The 16,660-nt window shown below is 38.6% G+C and overlaps 1 protein-coding gene across 8 annotated transcripts in view; it reads right to left on the bottom strand.

Moving 5' to 3' along the window:
* Positions 1-1,426: 1,426 nt before the first annotated feature.
* Positions 1,427-16,660, bottom strand: part of LOC135944867 (serine/threonine-protein phosphatase 2B catalytic subunit 2) — a 34,075-nt gene continuing 18,841 nt past the window's right edge. The window contains exons 3-14 of one of the 8 annotated variants that reach the window (XM_065492068.1): positions 16,219-16,343; positions 16,050-16,161; positions 15,850-15,995; positions 10,847-10,986; positions 10,347-10,424; positions 10,173-10,266; positions 9,625-9,832; positions 8,986-9,009; positions 6,284-6,368; positions 5,458-5,555; positions 5,206-5,391; positions 1,427-5,108 (exon numbers count right to left, since the gene is read on the bottom strand). In XM_065492068.1, coding sequence (XP_065348140.1) covers positions 5,228-5,391; positions 5,458-5,555; positions 6,284-6,368; positions 8,986-9,009; positions 9,625-9,832; positions 10,173-10,266; positions 10,347-10,424; positions 10,847-10,986; positions 15,850-15,995; positions 16,050-16,161; positions 16,219-16,343 — 1,274 coding nt within the window. In that variant the 3' untranslated portion in view covers positions 1,427-5,108; positions 5,206-5,227. Of the gene's footprint in view, positions 5,109-5,205; positions 5,392-5,457; positions 5,556-6,283; positions 6,369-8,985; positions 9,472-9,624; positions 9,833-10,172; positions 10,267-10,346; positions 10,425-10,846; positions 10,987-15,849; positions 15,996-16,049; positions 16,162-16,218; positions 16,344-16,660 lie in introns of those variants that run through there. The other 7 variants (XM_065492069.1, XM_065492071.1, XM_065492072.1 and 4 more) reach the window with 7 other exon arrangements.

The raw sequence follows: 16,660 nt of genomic DNA, 5'->3' as shown, positions 1-16,660 counted from the left end.
TTGTTGTACGTTGCGCAATTTTACCGTGACCAGGACGAAATTAATTATGTACACAATTATACGAATTCTTACCTAATAAGTTTATTTTTCACGATGTAAAAGGTAGCAAACGGCCAGTGGCATGAGTGGCAGAAAATATTTGAATTACATAAATTAAAAAACGTAAAAAACTATCACTTCTTATGGTATGTTTTGCAAAAAATAATTGAAAATCCCCTCAATAAGGCTGAGCACGTCTTAAAATGGTTCTATCGAAGATTAATTGACCGAAATTCAGGAATTATATGGTCAAGGATGATTTCATGATTCTTAGGAAGCGTACAAAGCGATGAACGCGATGAACAAAAAATGTAAACAGTGTCTCTCTGCTGCTCTTCTCTCTCTGCAAGCAAGCGCAGCAAGCAGTCACACTCACTCAGTGTTCTCATTCTCAGCATCATGTATTTTAAAATTATTAAAATTCGCCCCGTTTCCATCCCTGTTCTGCTATTTTTACCCACACTTGCCATATCAATAATTATTACTCTTTTTGACGCAAAATTTATCACTGTTGAATTTTTTACTGCGATCGAGTAATGATTATTTTTTAATAGGCCCAAAAAATCCCCGAAATTTAATAGTTTTTTATGTTTGACTATGAGTTGAAAGAAGAGTGTATTGCCTCTTTCAGTAATTCCAATTCCAGTCAATCTGATGTGATAAAATTTATTTTGTTGTGACCTGGCATTATACAGACTTGTCCTCGTGGTTAAAAGGGTTAAAATTCCAATAAATTACTATTTACGCCATAAGTTTTTATTCCAAAAATAATCAACGCAGAAACAAGTTTTTATTATTTTCCTGAATAATCAGCCCTGCTTCAGGTTAAAACCGTGTAAAATTTAAAAGTCCTAAAAGGTTAATTAATTTTTATTTTCTGCTGTAATTGATTTATAAATTCTGCGTGCATTTGTGTTTGTCCGTAATCAGCAAAAATAATCACCGTTACTTATTAGATTGACATACGAAAGGAAATTAAAAAATTATCTGCGCAAAATTAGACGCACGATTACGATTATAATAACACACATTTTTTTGCTGGGCTAACAATAAATGCGCGCTTATTTTGTTTAGGGCAAAATTACAAAACTTACTTGTATGTTTCTTCTCCGAACTCTGCTGCTATGCTCTCTTCTCTGATGTGTCAGCACTCAAAAAATGGTTTTTAATTAATTTAGGTAGCAAAATTATGATTTACTAATAGCCATATAGTTAATTTAATAGAAAGTTTTCATGCAATTTTAAAATAGGCTAGTATTAAAAATTAGCTTCTGAATCAGGATGAGCGGCTATTTTTTATTTTACACAATAGTAACATTTAAATTCATGCATTTTCATTGAATATTAACTATTTTGTATGAGGGTTCACAGCAAAATAAAAGAGGCATTGTTGGAAATCAATATTTTTATTCATTTTTTAGAATTGTATCTTATCCTTTTAAACAAATTGCATGAAACATTCACAACAAATGGGGATCTTAATGTAATAATTAATCGATAATAATAATAATAATGCGTGTGTGTGAGAGTGTGTTGCGTTAGATATAATATATGAATGCAATTTTACCACTGCCTATTTATTCAAGAGAGAGAGAGATTATAAATTTGCTTTGGTTGAGAACGAATCGCCGAAGGAAAGCAGAGAGATGATACACAGACGTGTACCTCTGCGACTTTCCCTAATTATTCATGAGAGAGAGAATAAAAAGACAGACATTTTATCAATCATGTCAGCTCGTGTTTGCTTTTTTTCCTTCTCACTCGTCTGGAATCTAATTCCTCCGCTGCAATGATATTTAAACTATAAATGATCAGTAGTAAATCAAGTGCGCACTATTCTTGTCTTTTAACAGCGTGTTTATTCTTCAAACAAACCATCAACATCGAGTTTCAAAAGTAGGTGCACTGTAAAATCAGCAGTTTGACACATATTTCGGCTTGTTTCCAGAGCCTCCGCACGCTTTCTCATCTTTTTCAAACGAAGAACTCAAACAAACGATCGATTGGTGCATCAAGAGATAGTTGTATAGCTTAAAAAGTGTATTGTTAAGGCATTGTGACTCGGAGGCAAAGAGCAGGGGACCGTTATCTATACCGCGTGTGTTTATTTAAGTGTTTTCAAACTCGCTTTTGTTGCAGCAGAAAGAGACTTTATTGGCAATTTAAGTAATGAGAACGAATTCATAATAATAATCGTATCTTATCGTGGCGTGGAAAATCATCTGCACACTCCAAAAGGGTTTTCTTTTCTCGTATTTCGACGCATGCAAGAAGATGAGAGTCTGAAATCGATTGATGGCTGCGGATTCATCTTTGGATAAGTTGCAGTTTGTAATATACATAAGTAAGTATAATAATAAATGGTAATTAAGCATGTAGTTTTCTCTCTTTACATCATCATCGTGTTTAACAATTATATATGACAAGTGCGTAAGTCTAAAAAGAGTTTTCAGGGCTCGGGGGGCGCTATTTACAAAACAAACAAACAACAAACTAAGAAACAAAATCCGCCTTAGTCACTAAAAAGATACAATCAATCAATCAAGCTTTTACAATTTTATTTCATCATAACTGTGGGTGAGTGAGTGAGTGTTTTTTTCTTCTTCTTTCTCATTCGTATCATTATGTTTATTTTATAATATAATTATATGACTTTTGATATAAAGGCTAGAGATGTTTGTTACTTTTATTTTTCATCAGCGCGAACACGATTATAAATAGACTTGGAGATGGCATCAAACAAGTTTTGTCTTTTAATCACTAACAACTAGATACAAATCAGAGCGACGGTGTTTGTGTGTGTACAAAACGAAAATTATATTATAAATTTACTTCATACATACACCAGCGTGTGTGTGTTTTTGTTTTGAGTGTGTTTAAGAAAGATACTTTTCGTCGTTAAAGAATGCAGACAGAATGGCAAGAACATGCACACATTTAACCCTTCAGCACCGGCCCCTAATCGGCAAAATCATCGCGTTCGAGCGGTGTTCGCGAATCACGGATTCAGCGGCTCAGGGACTGCGGTGTGAGTGATGCATTTTTATATCGCATTAATTTTTACACTTTATCTCAGATAGTTTTTTCAGTAGAAAATAACATCCCCAGGCAGCAGCACAAAACAAGCAGAGATTTCAACTTTTTATTATGTTTACTTTTGTCAACACCAACAAAGCAGCAGTTCGCTCGTCTGGGGGCAGACGAGCAGTGAAATTTGATTTGTGAAAATCGTCCCCCTTAAAAAGACTTTTTAAGCCTACCGAGTATTTGTCGTCGGAAACAAGAGTTGGCTAAAACTTGTAACTCTTCTGAACAGCAATATTATTTTTTCCTCCGACCGCATTTGCACGCACTTAATTCAATACCACATACAATTGTTTTCTTTTTTTGTATTAATTATAATATTGATTCATAACCCATGGTTGACTACCGTTTTCCTGGAATTTTTCCGCTTTGTGATCCGTTATATTTTTACTTTTAATACATATCAGTTGAAGAAATCATTCGATTAGTGTAATAATTCTTTCTTTCTTGCTTTTTCCTTTTGTTATGCGTAGTTATACTCTTTATGGACACACCATTTACATGAATAGAAAAATTACCATCATATTTTCGCTTATTTGTAAATACACAAGCTAGTAAAAGAATTGTTTTTCATCGCGGTTATGCATAATATATATTTTTGTCTTCAGAGGAAGGTGAAAAGATTTTCTTTCTTTTTTGCTCTTGTTTTGTTTTAGTTAAATGTTATTATAGTGGGGGGCTGTCTGTCGATAAGCTGACTGGCTGCTTTCTTGCTTGAAACACACAAACTTTGCTTGTCATTATATACGTAGGAAATGATGGCATTTGCACTGACAAAAACCGCAACTGCGCGCTCGCTCGCTCTCTCACCGAATACTGAAAACCGTGAAATACACACACACTCGTCGTACGCATTCACAGCAATTTGAGTAATAATTAATTAATTATAAGATGATATATAACATTCAATATTGATTCTTTTTTTCTCGTCTTGAAGGAGGGATGATATTTTATTCTTTACTTTACTTATTGAACTTGTCTAGTATTAATGTGATGGCAATGTGTCTGGATTGAACACTTACGAGACAACAACAAAAACGTAAAAATAAATTAACAAAAACAATAATATATATAATATGTATATAAGAGGAAAAATACTAACAATATACATAATATGTACGCGCGCTAATTTACATAATCGAGGCTACATTTAGGGAGTAATCACTTATCATTCTTCTTTTCGAGGAGAAAATAATGTGTGTAACAACCGACGAAACGAAACGAGAAAAAAATATTCAGCGCGTAATTAACAACAACAAGAAGCGAAACCAACCAGATTGTGTTTGTGATCAATCCTCCTTAACCTTAGGTAGGGATAGCGATAGTAATTGTGTGTAAATTTTCTCTCTCGTTAAAGCTCACTCACACTTAAAAAAGGCGAATTCTGCCAGCGGCGGCGTCGCGCGTCTCGGGAGGCCAAGGCTGGCAGATCCAACAGCAACTTTGTGTCCGATTCTCCGTTTAAAGATCAATACAACGCATTTGAGTAAGTACATACTTACAGAGCGACGCGGGCGGGCGGGCTCGCTCGCTCAATACAGAGTAGAAAGTATATATATATTTGTTTATTTTATTTATTCATATTTATCCGTAGTATTCTCATCGTCATCATGCTGTTTTCGCTACTACTCGCGCGTTTACGATTTGTAGTTTTAATTAAGTAATAAATATTCCTTCGAATTAGTCGTAGGCGCAAACAAAGGCATGTGGAAATATTTGTTTCTCGTTTTTATACACAGAACGAGTAGCTCAACTATTTAAGGGCTGTCCTTTCGACCGTAGGGGGTGCGTAGAGAGAAAGATAGATTCATAGATAGAGCTGGTGGTGAATAGTAGAGTGGTAAGAGAAGGTAAGATAGAGAGTTACAGAGCATTGCTTCTCGCTGAATCCTCCGTAAAGTAGCTGACTTCTTGGTGGAACTCGTGACAATGACCTTTGGCTATTAGAAGGAGAGAAGGAGGAGGACGCGCTGCCTGCAGAGCCCCTGAAACACGAAATAGCCATTTTAAAATTGATTCACAACTAAATAAATGATAAACAATGCATTTATTATGTTTTGTAAGATCATGAGCTGCACCAACCTTTGAATGACGCTTAATTGGCTCACGAGTGGGCGTTGCTGGCACCTCCGGACGCCGATTTGGAGTCGTCGGACGTGACAGGAGAGGGCGCGTCTCTGCGAGGGGGCATGCGTTCATTAATGGCGTCCAGGCCCTTGGCCTCTTCGAATGAGGTGATTTTGTGGTTTGGTGAGAATCCTTGAAGCGCTGCAAGTGAACGACGAAAAATGCATTAGACACTGAAGCGCATGCATTTCACCGAGAGCGACTTACCATTCTTGAGAGAAGTCTTGCCTCCCGAGAGGGCACCCAGTGGCAGAGCACCGGTCGGTGTAAGACCCTTGAGTTGCAGCACACTCTCGCTCTCCTCTCTGCACAGGCAAGCATTTGCATTTTAGCACGGTTCAACTTGATCCAACTACACTCTAATGGCTTTTAAAGTTATTTCGCTTCCCGCGACAACCACTAATGACTCGCAGAATGCTCTTTGCTTGTCTCCAAAAGTGTTTATGTGATAATTAAGACTTGTAAACTTAAGAGAGATTAAAAATGATAGTAAATTAATTGAGAAAAATATAGCAGCTATCTAATTAATTGATTGCATTTTGTTTTTTGTTCCCTACAAGGAAACTCTGAAGTTTTGATGTTTTTTTAGGCTCAAAGTTTCAAACTTGATTATTTAAAGATACAATTTTGCTCAATATACAGCTAAAATTTGGTTCTATTGACACTATTTAATTAAACAAATCGATCAGGGGGTCATTTTTGACGTTCTGAAGGATTAAATATTTCCAACAAGGGTTCGTTCCGGACTTTGTGAGTTTTAAATGTTTATTTGAAGAGCAAATCCATCGTTTTATATTTCCGAAAATTAAAAAGAAGCTCAGAAATTGCTATTCAGGTCAAAAATTTTCCCCTGAGAATATGTCACGACTTGTTGAATACTAAACGATTTCAATAATATCACCAAAACCTACAAAATGCTTTGAAATTTTAAATAACTGGAATTCAGAGCCTTGGCTATCTCAAATTCCACGACAAAAATATTGAATTTAAGCTAAAATTGTAATTTTTAGTCTTAAAAGTATTCAAAACTCACCTCAGCACAGAGAAGACACGGGCCATCTTCCCGATAGCGCGTATTTTGTTGCGAATTACCTCCTTACGCAAGTTGGCTGCTGCACCTGCACCAAAGGAGCAAAGATTTGAGATTTAATGAGGGAAATTTAAATTATATTTCTCCAACGAACGTGAAGAGATTGAGCACTTGTTCGAAATTGGATTGTCATCTCTTCATGAACGTTTAGGAAGGAATGATAATGATTGAAGCAAAACTACATTCAACAAGCAGGCAGCTAGCAGATCATGCACGGAGGTAAAAATGTCTCAAGCGGATCGAAATTGTACTACCTGGATTTTCGTCACTCATTAAAGTGAGTAGATGAAAAAAAAAACTCAAACCGAAAAAGGATGGAACAAAAATCGAAAGCACGTGCTTGCTCTATTATTTTTTTTTATATCGTTTTGAAAACTTGATGGAGAACTAAATCAAAGTTACGCTTGACACCTAACACCGACAATGATAGTAGTCCACGTTCACCAACACATATATAAAGGCAATTGACTGGTTGACACTGCGATTTTTTTTTAAAACTACTTTCATCGGAGTGGCAGCCAAAATTTTTGTCCAGGAAGGCGTGACTATACAGAGACATCTCCACTAAATGCCACTCATCTAAAGTAACAATGTTGGATGTAAATAATGTACGACCGGGCCAGCTCTTTGTACATTAAACTGTGAGGGAAACACTGATTTCTCAAATATTACTTTCTTTGCTTTGAGTGCACAGCTAATAATCATTCAAGGCAATTTCAGTTCGGAACCAATTCCTCGAGAGCAGCTCTCGAAATGTGTCTCTGAAATTGCCTTTTCAGGTGTCCAACAAGAGGTCTGACAAAAAGCAGCTGATCGAGCGGGTTCTACAGAGTGGTACATGATCAAGTTTAATTTGTACAACCACCACCAATAAATGAACGGATTCAAGAGCTTTGAGCTGGCCACACGGAGAGAAGGATGATTAAAGTATATATAATATTATCCAAATGTGAAACTCACCCCCGCATAAATGAGGTTGAGGTCAAGGACATCATCAGCAATTATGTGTTGAGAGTCATAGACGCAAAACGAATGGAAAAAGAATAAAAACAGAAAGAATAAATGACATGTTCATTTAAAAAATATCGAGATTTGCACAAAAACTGTTCTTGTCTAACCAAAAAGAGCTTGCTGAAAAAATGTGTGCTCGGAGCAACATCGTGAGCTGAGAAAATAGCGCACACACACACACTCTTTCAGTTAGTTAAGTAAATGGAAAAAAATTCCATTCCTTGGTATATATATATATTCAAAGGCATGCGCACTGAAAAATCTGTGAGGAACCAAAGTTAATTAAGTAAGTGAAGGAAAATAAATCAGCAAAAGTAGCAAATGATCTGTGTAAGAGAACACAAAAGGAGGAGAAGAAGAAGAAAGTAATGAAAGACAAGAACACAAGAGTTGGGTGTTTCCGTTGTGGAAAGAAAAAAATATCAATCAAAGGTGCTGCAGTTTTGCACACAATTCTTGAAAAGTGAGAATGCAAAAGTGCAGCACGTTGTCAGTGGTCAGTAAAATTAGAGAACTGTGAGAGAGAGAGAACTAAACACGAATCTGAGAAAAACACCCAGCGAGAAAATTATCGCAATCCACAAGACTTAGAATTAATAAATCTGACGGAAGTCCCATTTCTCGCTGGGAACGGGGTCCAAGTGAACTAACTGAGAGTGAAAGTCAGCAACACACGTCCTTTTCTGCTCCAAAGACTTGGATAAAATTACCAAGGAAAGTAGTAAGCCAAACTTGATAACTAGGAAGCGGAAAATTATGATTGGACCAAGAAACGCAAATTATTTAGCTGAACCGAGATGCCCGGAGAGATTCAAACGTTTAAACAGGGTCGTCAGGTTTTAAGGATCCAAGCAGAAAGGGTTAAGTAACTTATTAAAAATGATTTAATACAGTTTCTACTTTAGAAGGAGATTATATGGGCAGCTTTTTTCCTCTGCACTCCGAAGTAGAGCGTATTCAAGAAAAGTTTTCCTGAAAAATATTTTCCTGTCCTGCCGGAATTCCATTTCCTGTCTTGGAATACGCTCTACTGCGAAGTCCAATTATTGTTAAATTCAGAATTTCCTTTAGCGGCCATATTGGATATTGGCCAAAGAGAAACTTGTCCCGAACAACCTTCCGCACACCTTGAGTTTTAACAGCAAGCAGGGCAGAAGGAGTTAAAAAATATAATTAAACATGCTTGATATCTGTAGCAGAGATTTAAGAAAAATGTATATATTTATTAGAAAAGCGACTACTTTCCTCAGCACAACTTTTCTATTTAGAACAAATTGACAGGGGCAAGAGGGGCGGGGAGAGAAGAGTTTAGGGAGGGAGGGAGGCGAGAGTTAGGCGAAAGAATTATGCTCAAACCACACGCACAAACGGTCGGTCGAGTTGAAAATGTTGAATTACTGGGGAGGGAGGGAGGAGTCGTGGGGCGGTTTGGTTTCGTCAATTACATATTTTGATGGTGATAAATGAGGAAAGATAATGAATTAAAGTGAGCAACTAAAAGAGTAATAATTTATTAGGGAGTCAAATGAATCGAACTGAGAGATGTGAGGAGAAAAACCAACCAATCAAAATTACGCAATTATAAAAATCCGTCTGATTATTAAGTATGGAATCTTTCCTTGGCTATGACTTACCAGTCTTAGGTACAAAAAGTTTCCCTGTGATTTGACGCAATGAGTGCATTGTAGCCATAGAAGAAGTACAGGGTCCAATATGCGCAAAATAGAGATTTATAGATACAGAATCAAGAGAGAAAATCAAGGGGAGTGCAAGTTTTTCTTTATTCCACTGTGTTCGTTTGATCAGAGAAAAGGAGGTGTGTGTCCAAATTATGCAAAATTCTCGGAACCAAACACAATAGTTGGTCCGCGCATACAGCTGATGAGAGAGAGTACAATAATTTGGCTCTAACTACGGTGTGAGTGTGTGGATTTTGAAAAAGTGGTGATTTCCGATAGGAAAACCAAGGTGAAAAAAGAGTGTAGACCAAAAATACCACTACCAAGATGAGAGAACGAAAGGAAAATCTTTATATGATATCAAAAACAAGAGTGTATATAATAAATAGTCAGAAGGAAAAACGAGCATCAGAATGGCCCGAAACAAATTCTTACCATCTTCTCCAAGTATTATGAACAGTTCATAAGAGAGAGAGAACAGACATAAGTCAGTAAATGCTGTCAAATAATGCACCCGTCCCGAGATTATTGAATTATTATGAATAAATTTAAGACAACGCAAAGGACGGGACAAGATTAAGGTTCGAGTCTCACCTTCTTCCAGGGCGTCATCACCGTCGGACATGAGCTCGTCGTCCGAGCAGATGTTGAGCACGTTCACCAGCATCTCGGTCACCTTCTCGCCTACAAACGGCAACGACCACGTGAACACATCCATGAAGTTGGGCAGCCAGTACGGGTGCGGCGAGCAGTTGAACTGCCGGATGTTCATCACGTTGTTTTCGTACTTTAAAACTGCAGCCTGCAAAATTAAAATGGATCAAATTCACCATAATTCTAATTGATACAGCTCTCAATTTAAAATCTTCGTTAAACGCGAAAAACGAATGTTTATTATTTTCCTGTTTTCAACGATAGTTTTGTCGTTTTAAGCAAACAAATATATTTATGATAAATAAGAAGAAGAAAGGATTTTCCTCCTAAAAATAGCAAACCGAGAGTGGGTCAATCAGATAACACGGAAAAAAGCTTTGTTGGAATCGAACAACAGCGATAATTGGACTAGGCTCTCAGTCGATCATCAGTGGCCGAAGCCAATTAATCGGAGGCATTGTTTCCACATATCAGCCTGCGCCACTTACTTTGTTATTGTACACATCCAGATAATTGGGTGCAGAGAATATCGTGATTAGGGATGGGAATCCTGTTGTTTGACTCTTCCTGTACATGCGGTACCTGCAGCGGCGCCGACAGAAATAGAGAGAGACACAAATCAATAAACGCTGTTACCGAGAGCTCCAAAAGTAAATTCATACCCGGCGTCTTGTGCCTCGTGCGCTCTGATGATTGACAGGAGACTGTTGTTCTGGAGGAAATCACAGCAAGCAGCGTAACTGAAAGTGCGAATTCGAGTCAGGCAAAGAGCAGATGATGGCAAAAAGCACTTTGGTCAGGGTGTGTGACACAATCTCAATAATCTATTGATTTCTGAGGCAAAAAATTTAAGCTAAATAATTTTTCTGTTTTAATTTACGAATAAATTGGGCTTTTATTCTTATTTACTCTGATTTGGCTCAGCTATTGTTATTTTATTTAGCAAAATTATTTTTTCTGCAAATGCTTAAAGTATTATTAAGTTTTTCCAGCGTGGAATTCCATTGATGAAGTTTACTGAGTGAGCAGCGGAGGAAAATTCCGCTCGGAGACTGGCGGAATCTCAATTTGCGGCGACGACGCGCGCGCGCCACACACGAAGAATGGGGCAAGAAAGAAAGAGGCAAGAATGTCCGGGTGCGATTTTTAATATGGGGCATACCTGTAGAAGTAGGAACACCCTCGCACACTGTTATGACTGAAGTGCTCTGCATTCTTCTCATTGCCGAAGTCTTCCAGGGGATCTGACCAGAGAAGATCACACATGGGACCAAATGCAGGCGGCTCCTTGAATCTATCCAACTGAAACCACAGAAAAGGGAAAGGATGAGCTTTCATTTGCACAGGAATTTGGAAACGGCTAGATAGGAATTCAGATGAGCGGATAAATTCCATAAGCACCGGGCTCTTGTCATAATTAGGTTTTATTAGGTGATTATCTTCTGGTGCAGTGGAATTTAATCAAGCACGACCACTGCTGACCATATGTTTTTGGTTTTTAACCTGGTTATGGTTGTGACGTCACGAGTATGGATATGGACGTGGACATATTTGTACAATGATGACGGGAAATTGCGTCAGTTAAAATTCTTAAGTGACAAAAAAATTAAACTACTTCTATCGATCTTGAGAGCTTGCCAAAATTACAAAAAAAGCTTAAAAAATATTAAGGAGGTATTAAACATATATCCGCATTTTTTTTAAATGCACTGGGGGTTGCGATAATTTTTTTTTTGCAGAAAATAGTTACCCTTATTATAAGCCCACATTTTAACAAAGAGAAAGTTTTAGTAAAATTTTAGGAATAATACAACAGTCAAGTGTTTAATAGATTTTTTTGGTGCATGCATAGAGAATTTTACGGTAAAAAATTCCAATCTACATTTTCATTGGCTGCAAAAAATAACCTCTCCAAGATTGCGCTTGAATGACTGTGTCAACCAAGTATGAAGTATGGGATCGTAATCGAAAAATTTCCGATCAGTTTCAGATGGTTGCTAAACGTTTATTTTTTTTTGTAAGCCGCATTGCAAAAATGTGGAAGGAGAAATAAAAATAAATGACAAGCCCTCGAGTCGAGTGTGACAGCGTTTGAATGACTCAACATCTGGTCGGACGGTCGGTCGAAAGAAGCAATTCAAGGAAGAAAGGCGGAAAGCCAAGTTGAAGTCGTAAGGAAAGTAAACGTCAAACACCCGGAGCAAAAATCCATTGCGCCCGCGATCGGCGTTCAGCATCTGAGCACTTTCAGTCCCACTTTTCGGGAAACTACAAAATACAACAACTGCAAGCTTTGCCGCTCTGCTCTTGAATATTTGATGCGGGCTGAAATTTCGCAGAGCTGATCAACAAACCCCGGCGGCGACTGCTTTCTTATCTCGCTCCGCGCCCGCCGGAATACTAATGAGTGACCTTTTGACCTCCGCCCCCAGAGAAAAATGTGCCCAACTTTTGTAGAGCAGCTCGAGTTGGTACAAAAAACAAAAATTCTACAACACAACATTCAATTATTTACGCGGAACAAAAAATATGAACTTGTTTGAATCATTATTTTAAATTCATAAATATGATACTCTCCTGGTGCAGACCCAGATTTTTTGCTTCCAAAAAAATCTATACTTATTTTTAGTTAGTTTCTCGAGCTATTGTTCCCAATCGGAATTCGCGAGTGTTAATAAAATATTCACACACAAAAAATGAGCCAAAAATATATATATTTCAGTGTTGCCGCGTCGACTTCGTATTGTTATTAGTAAGAACAAGGGAAAGCTCTTTTCACGTCAAGCTGAATAATGCAGTTGCGTTCGGACCATCAACGCAACGCGCGCGCCACTCGATTTTAGTGACCGCTCTAAAAGCAGCTTTTAATTATTAACGCCGGCTTCCAGATAAAAGAGTGACTACTTTGTTTTCGCACAAACACACAGGGATTTCCATTCCACGCGGTTGCAGTCCGCGGGAGGTGTGAAAATTAATTTTCCGGGAGGCCCGACTGTACAGTATGTTGTCCACTCGTCAATTCAGCCGAGAATGAGCTCTAGCTTTGATTGAATTGCCAGCTTCAGCATGGGTGAGTGCAGATGGCATTGCTAATGAGATTTTCCAATCGATTGTGCCTTTAATTTTTGCAAACAAAGCGTAACTGTTTAGGTTCATACTTGCTGTTGACTGATTAAAACGAAACAAACCTCATTGCTCGTGGAAAAAACTGAAGAAAAATCTTTTAAAAGTGTTTCTCGTGATTAATTTTAAAGGATTTAAACAAAAAGTTGGCCTATCATCCTTTAACCTTGAAATCCGCATTTTTAAATTAATTTTTATTTTAATTAGTTAAAAATTAATAAGTTAGTTACGGTGAAAGCATTAAAAAACATTAAAAATAGTCTATAAACCGATAAAATTGGCACCAATTTCGTCTGTTATGTTTTTTGGCAGCTTTTCCTCATTCTTGGCAAATTGCCCCTCTGCAAGTCTGCAGTCGGAGTGTCAATAATCACATTATTTTTCGGCAAGAGAGGTCAAAGTCCGGTTAAGTAAGGAATTTGATGCGGCAAAATTCCTAATTCGTCCTAAATTGTTTCGGAGAGCGCGCTCGGCGTGCGTGAAAGCCAGAGAAGTTTAAAGTGGCGAAAACAAGTTTTACGGAGCACTCGGCACGCCCGTTGGATGGCTGCACGCGAGCTGACGCTGCGTCCGACCGACCGATGAGGGAGCCAACTCACACGCGCGTCTCAATATTCATGGCCGACGAACGAACGAACGAACGAACGAACGAGCCGGGCGAGAAACGAGAGCGAAGAGCGCGCGCCAGCCACGACGCACGGATCAATGATATCCACACAGAGTGAACAGGCTCTTTCGCCCTCGCGACACTTTTCCAAATTTCCCCCGAATTCCATTGCTTTGCCACGGGCGGATTCCGATGAGTTTCAAGTAGTGCTTGTTGTTACAAGATGCACATTCCTCATTCCTCCCTTGCTTGAAAGATGGCGGATTAACAAAAGCTTTCAAGTAAGAAAATGTTGTTATCTTAGATGACGAAACAAGATATTTATTTAGAGCAGATTAAAGATCCTCTATCCAAATATAATCATTTGTATTTGAATAAGGGAACTTCCATTTGTGATGCATTCTTGTTTGTCTTTTGATTAATGGCAAAAAATGATAACAGTTGATATTTAAAAATTTAAAAATGGTTTTCCGAATTAAAGTAAAGCTGTAGAGAAAAATCTTAACTCAAATACCATCTAAAAAGAAGAAAAAAGCTAAAAAAATCCCAGGTTGAAGAGTAAATTTGGGATAAAAAGGTCGAGTGCTTGTCAAGCGGCGAGCGCATTTGGAAAAATCATGATTTATTTTGCGAAAAGGCGATTATACCCCACAATTCGAACACCATTGGAATAAAAACAATGCAAAAAATGTTCTTTATTGTTGGACTATAAAGCTCTACTTTAAGCAAAGCGGATTTTTTTTCGTATCAACAGTCTTAGAGACAGAGAAACATTTGACAAAACCTTTTGATGAATAAATCATTGCCACTATTATGTTTTCCTTGTGTTGCGGTCTTTCTTTCTATTCAAAGGAGCAGTGTGCTGTAAATATACGCCTTCCCCTGCTTTGAGCTCTTGAATTTTATTCATTGTGCGGGGCGTTGTCCGAAACCGAGCATAAGCAGCGGGTAATCGGCGGCCATCCGGCTCGATAGCATCGGCCGCACCGGCACCTCTTTCCACTTTTCGCCGCCTTTCCTGATTTCCCGTGCTAATTTGCGTAAAAGCCTCTCTCTAGTGCGGGCGGGCGTTCGTCTGCTTATGCACACCGCAGTGCCGGCGTGTGCAGCGCGTTGCCTATCCTGCGCTCCGCAGGGGTTAAAATAATTGGCCAACTAATTAATTTTGGGTCGCCTGTTCTAATTAAATGTGCAAGAGCAGCGACACCGGGTGGCAAAAGTTTGGAATTTTAAGCCAAAGTGCAATTAATTTATTTTGACGCGAGGCAAAGAGCTTCTTCCTCAATTTTGGGGATGAAACTTTTAGCACGCTCTTAGAGTTTTTGCTTTGTTGACGAGGCGAAAAGGTAGTTAAATTATGGTTCTAATATATATGAAAAAATTCTTTCTTTCAAATTAAATATGAAAACACGATTAGCTGGTTTTTAATAAAACGGTGTGATTGGATAGGGTTGGGCGTCTGTTTTACTGTGCGTTTAATATTATTTTGAGCACGAATCACGCAATTTCAAGTCTTTAAAATCGTCTAAAACCATCTTTCACTTTTGAAGCCGAATAGAAACCCAAAAAACCAAGAAAATTTTAATTGCCAATGTAAAATTCCCACTCCCAGATCAAAAATGAAAATTTACGAGTGTTAGCAATAAGGAAAACTGGTACACTCTCGTTGAAAGAAGAAACAAATTCAGACCCGAGATAGACTGTTTATGGCTGGTTGATTCCAAGAACAAGAGAAACAGCTGCATTTTTAGCAGTAACGCGTCACAAGTCACGAGCCACGAGAAAGCAAGAAGTAGTGCTGGCCGGCAAATCCATCACTTGAGCCACATAGGTGGCGGCGGAATGCAGATACGCGCGGATCAATCACAGAGCTCTATATTTGGCAGTGGCCGCGCACACGCGGGCCGGCTCTTTATTTTTCCGAAATGACGTCAGACGGCTGGCTGGCCGGCCGGCTGGCAGCGGAAGGGCTGGGGCATTTGTTGATTCAATTATTTTATCAACAGTCGACGTCACACACGCAGCCAGAAAGACGGCCGGCCGGCCGACCAGGGCTTAAGACTCGCGCGCCGCGCGGTGACGTCACCGACCGCTGCCACTCAGCAGCTGATCCCACCCCGCTGGCCACCACCCCCCGCCCGCCACGCAAAAACTAGTCCACGTCGCCTCGCTTAAGCTGTGCGTGAGTGCGAACGTCCGCTCGAGGCCACAGAGGAAAACTTGCCTCGGAAAAGTTGCTGCTGCTGGCCCCGGCGTTTTGACAGAAGCTTGTGATTGACCTTGACTAATCAAGACTAAAAAGACGATTTACATTCGATTAAGTGTCTTAAATTATTTAAATAAAATGTTAAAATTTTGTAAGTCTTAATTTCAAATTATTTGGCTTTGCGGATTTTGCAGACATTTCCTGTGAAGTAAAATGAGTTTAGACTGACCTTTCTAACGTCATCTAAAGTGTGAATCTCTGGTGAGAGGCCGCCGTGCACGCAGAGGAACTGCTGGTTCATGAGAGCCGCAAGCGGCAGGCAGTCGAAAGCGTCCATACACGCGTCATACACTCGCTCAGAGTATTTGATTTTACCTAGAATAAATCAGAATGAAATAAATAAATAGAATATAAAATGTTATTACTTACATTCTTGCTTAAAGGTGAAATATTCTGTGAGATGCCTACACTCGTGATTCCCTCGTAACAAAAACAACGTTGTGGGATAACATATTTTCAGTGCCCATAAGTAGAGAACGCACTGTGAAAAGAAACGAGGTTAGCAGTTGGAAAATTCAATTTGCCAGCCAACCCGTACCTCTATACTAAAGTATCCTCTATCCACGTAGTCGCCAAGGAAAAGGTACTTGGTCATGGCGGGAGGACCTCCGACTTCGAATAACTTCATAAGGTCGTAAAATTGGCCGTGAATATCACCGCACACTGAAACACACAGCAGAAAAAGTTTAGTAAAATGAAATAAAATATTGAAATTGAATACGCAACAAACTGAGCATGAGAATTTCAATTTAGAAGCAAATATTTTGGAAAACGCAGGCATTCAACCAAGTCCTATTAAATTTTAAGTGGAAAACTGACAATTTAATGACCTGAATGGTTTGAATTAAATGGACAAAAAATTAAAATAAATATCACGGTCATAACTGAATTTTGTATCTCATTTTCGACCAGCAATATTTTGTTTCCGCATAATTACCAATATGAGAGCACACGTAATGAAATCAGAAACTCCATTCTTC

Source organism: Cloeon dipterum, chromosome X (assembly GCF_949628265.1).
Source record: "Cloeon dipterum chromosome X, ieCloDipt1.1, whole genome shotgun sequence".
NCBI classification, from domain to species: domain Eukaryota; kingdom Metazoa; phylum Arthropoda; class Insecta; order Ephemeroptera; family Baetidae; genus Cloeon; species Cloeon dipterum.
This window is presented reverse-complemented; position numbering and strand designations above follow the sequence as displayed.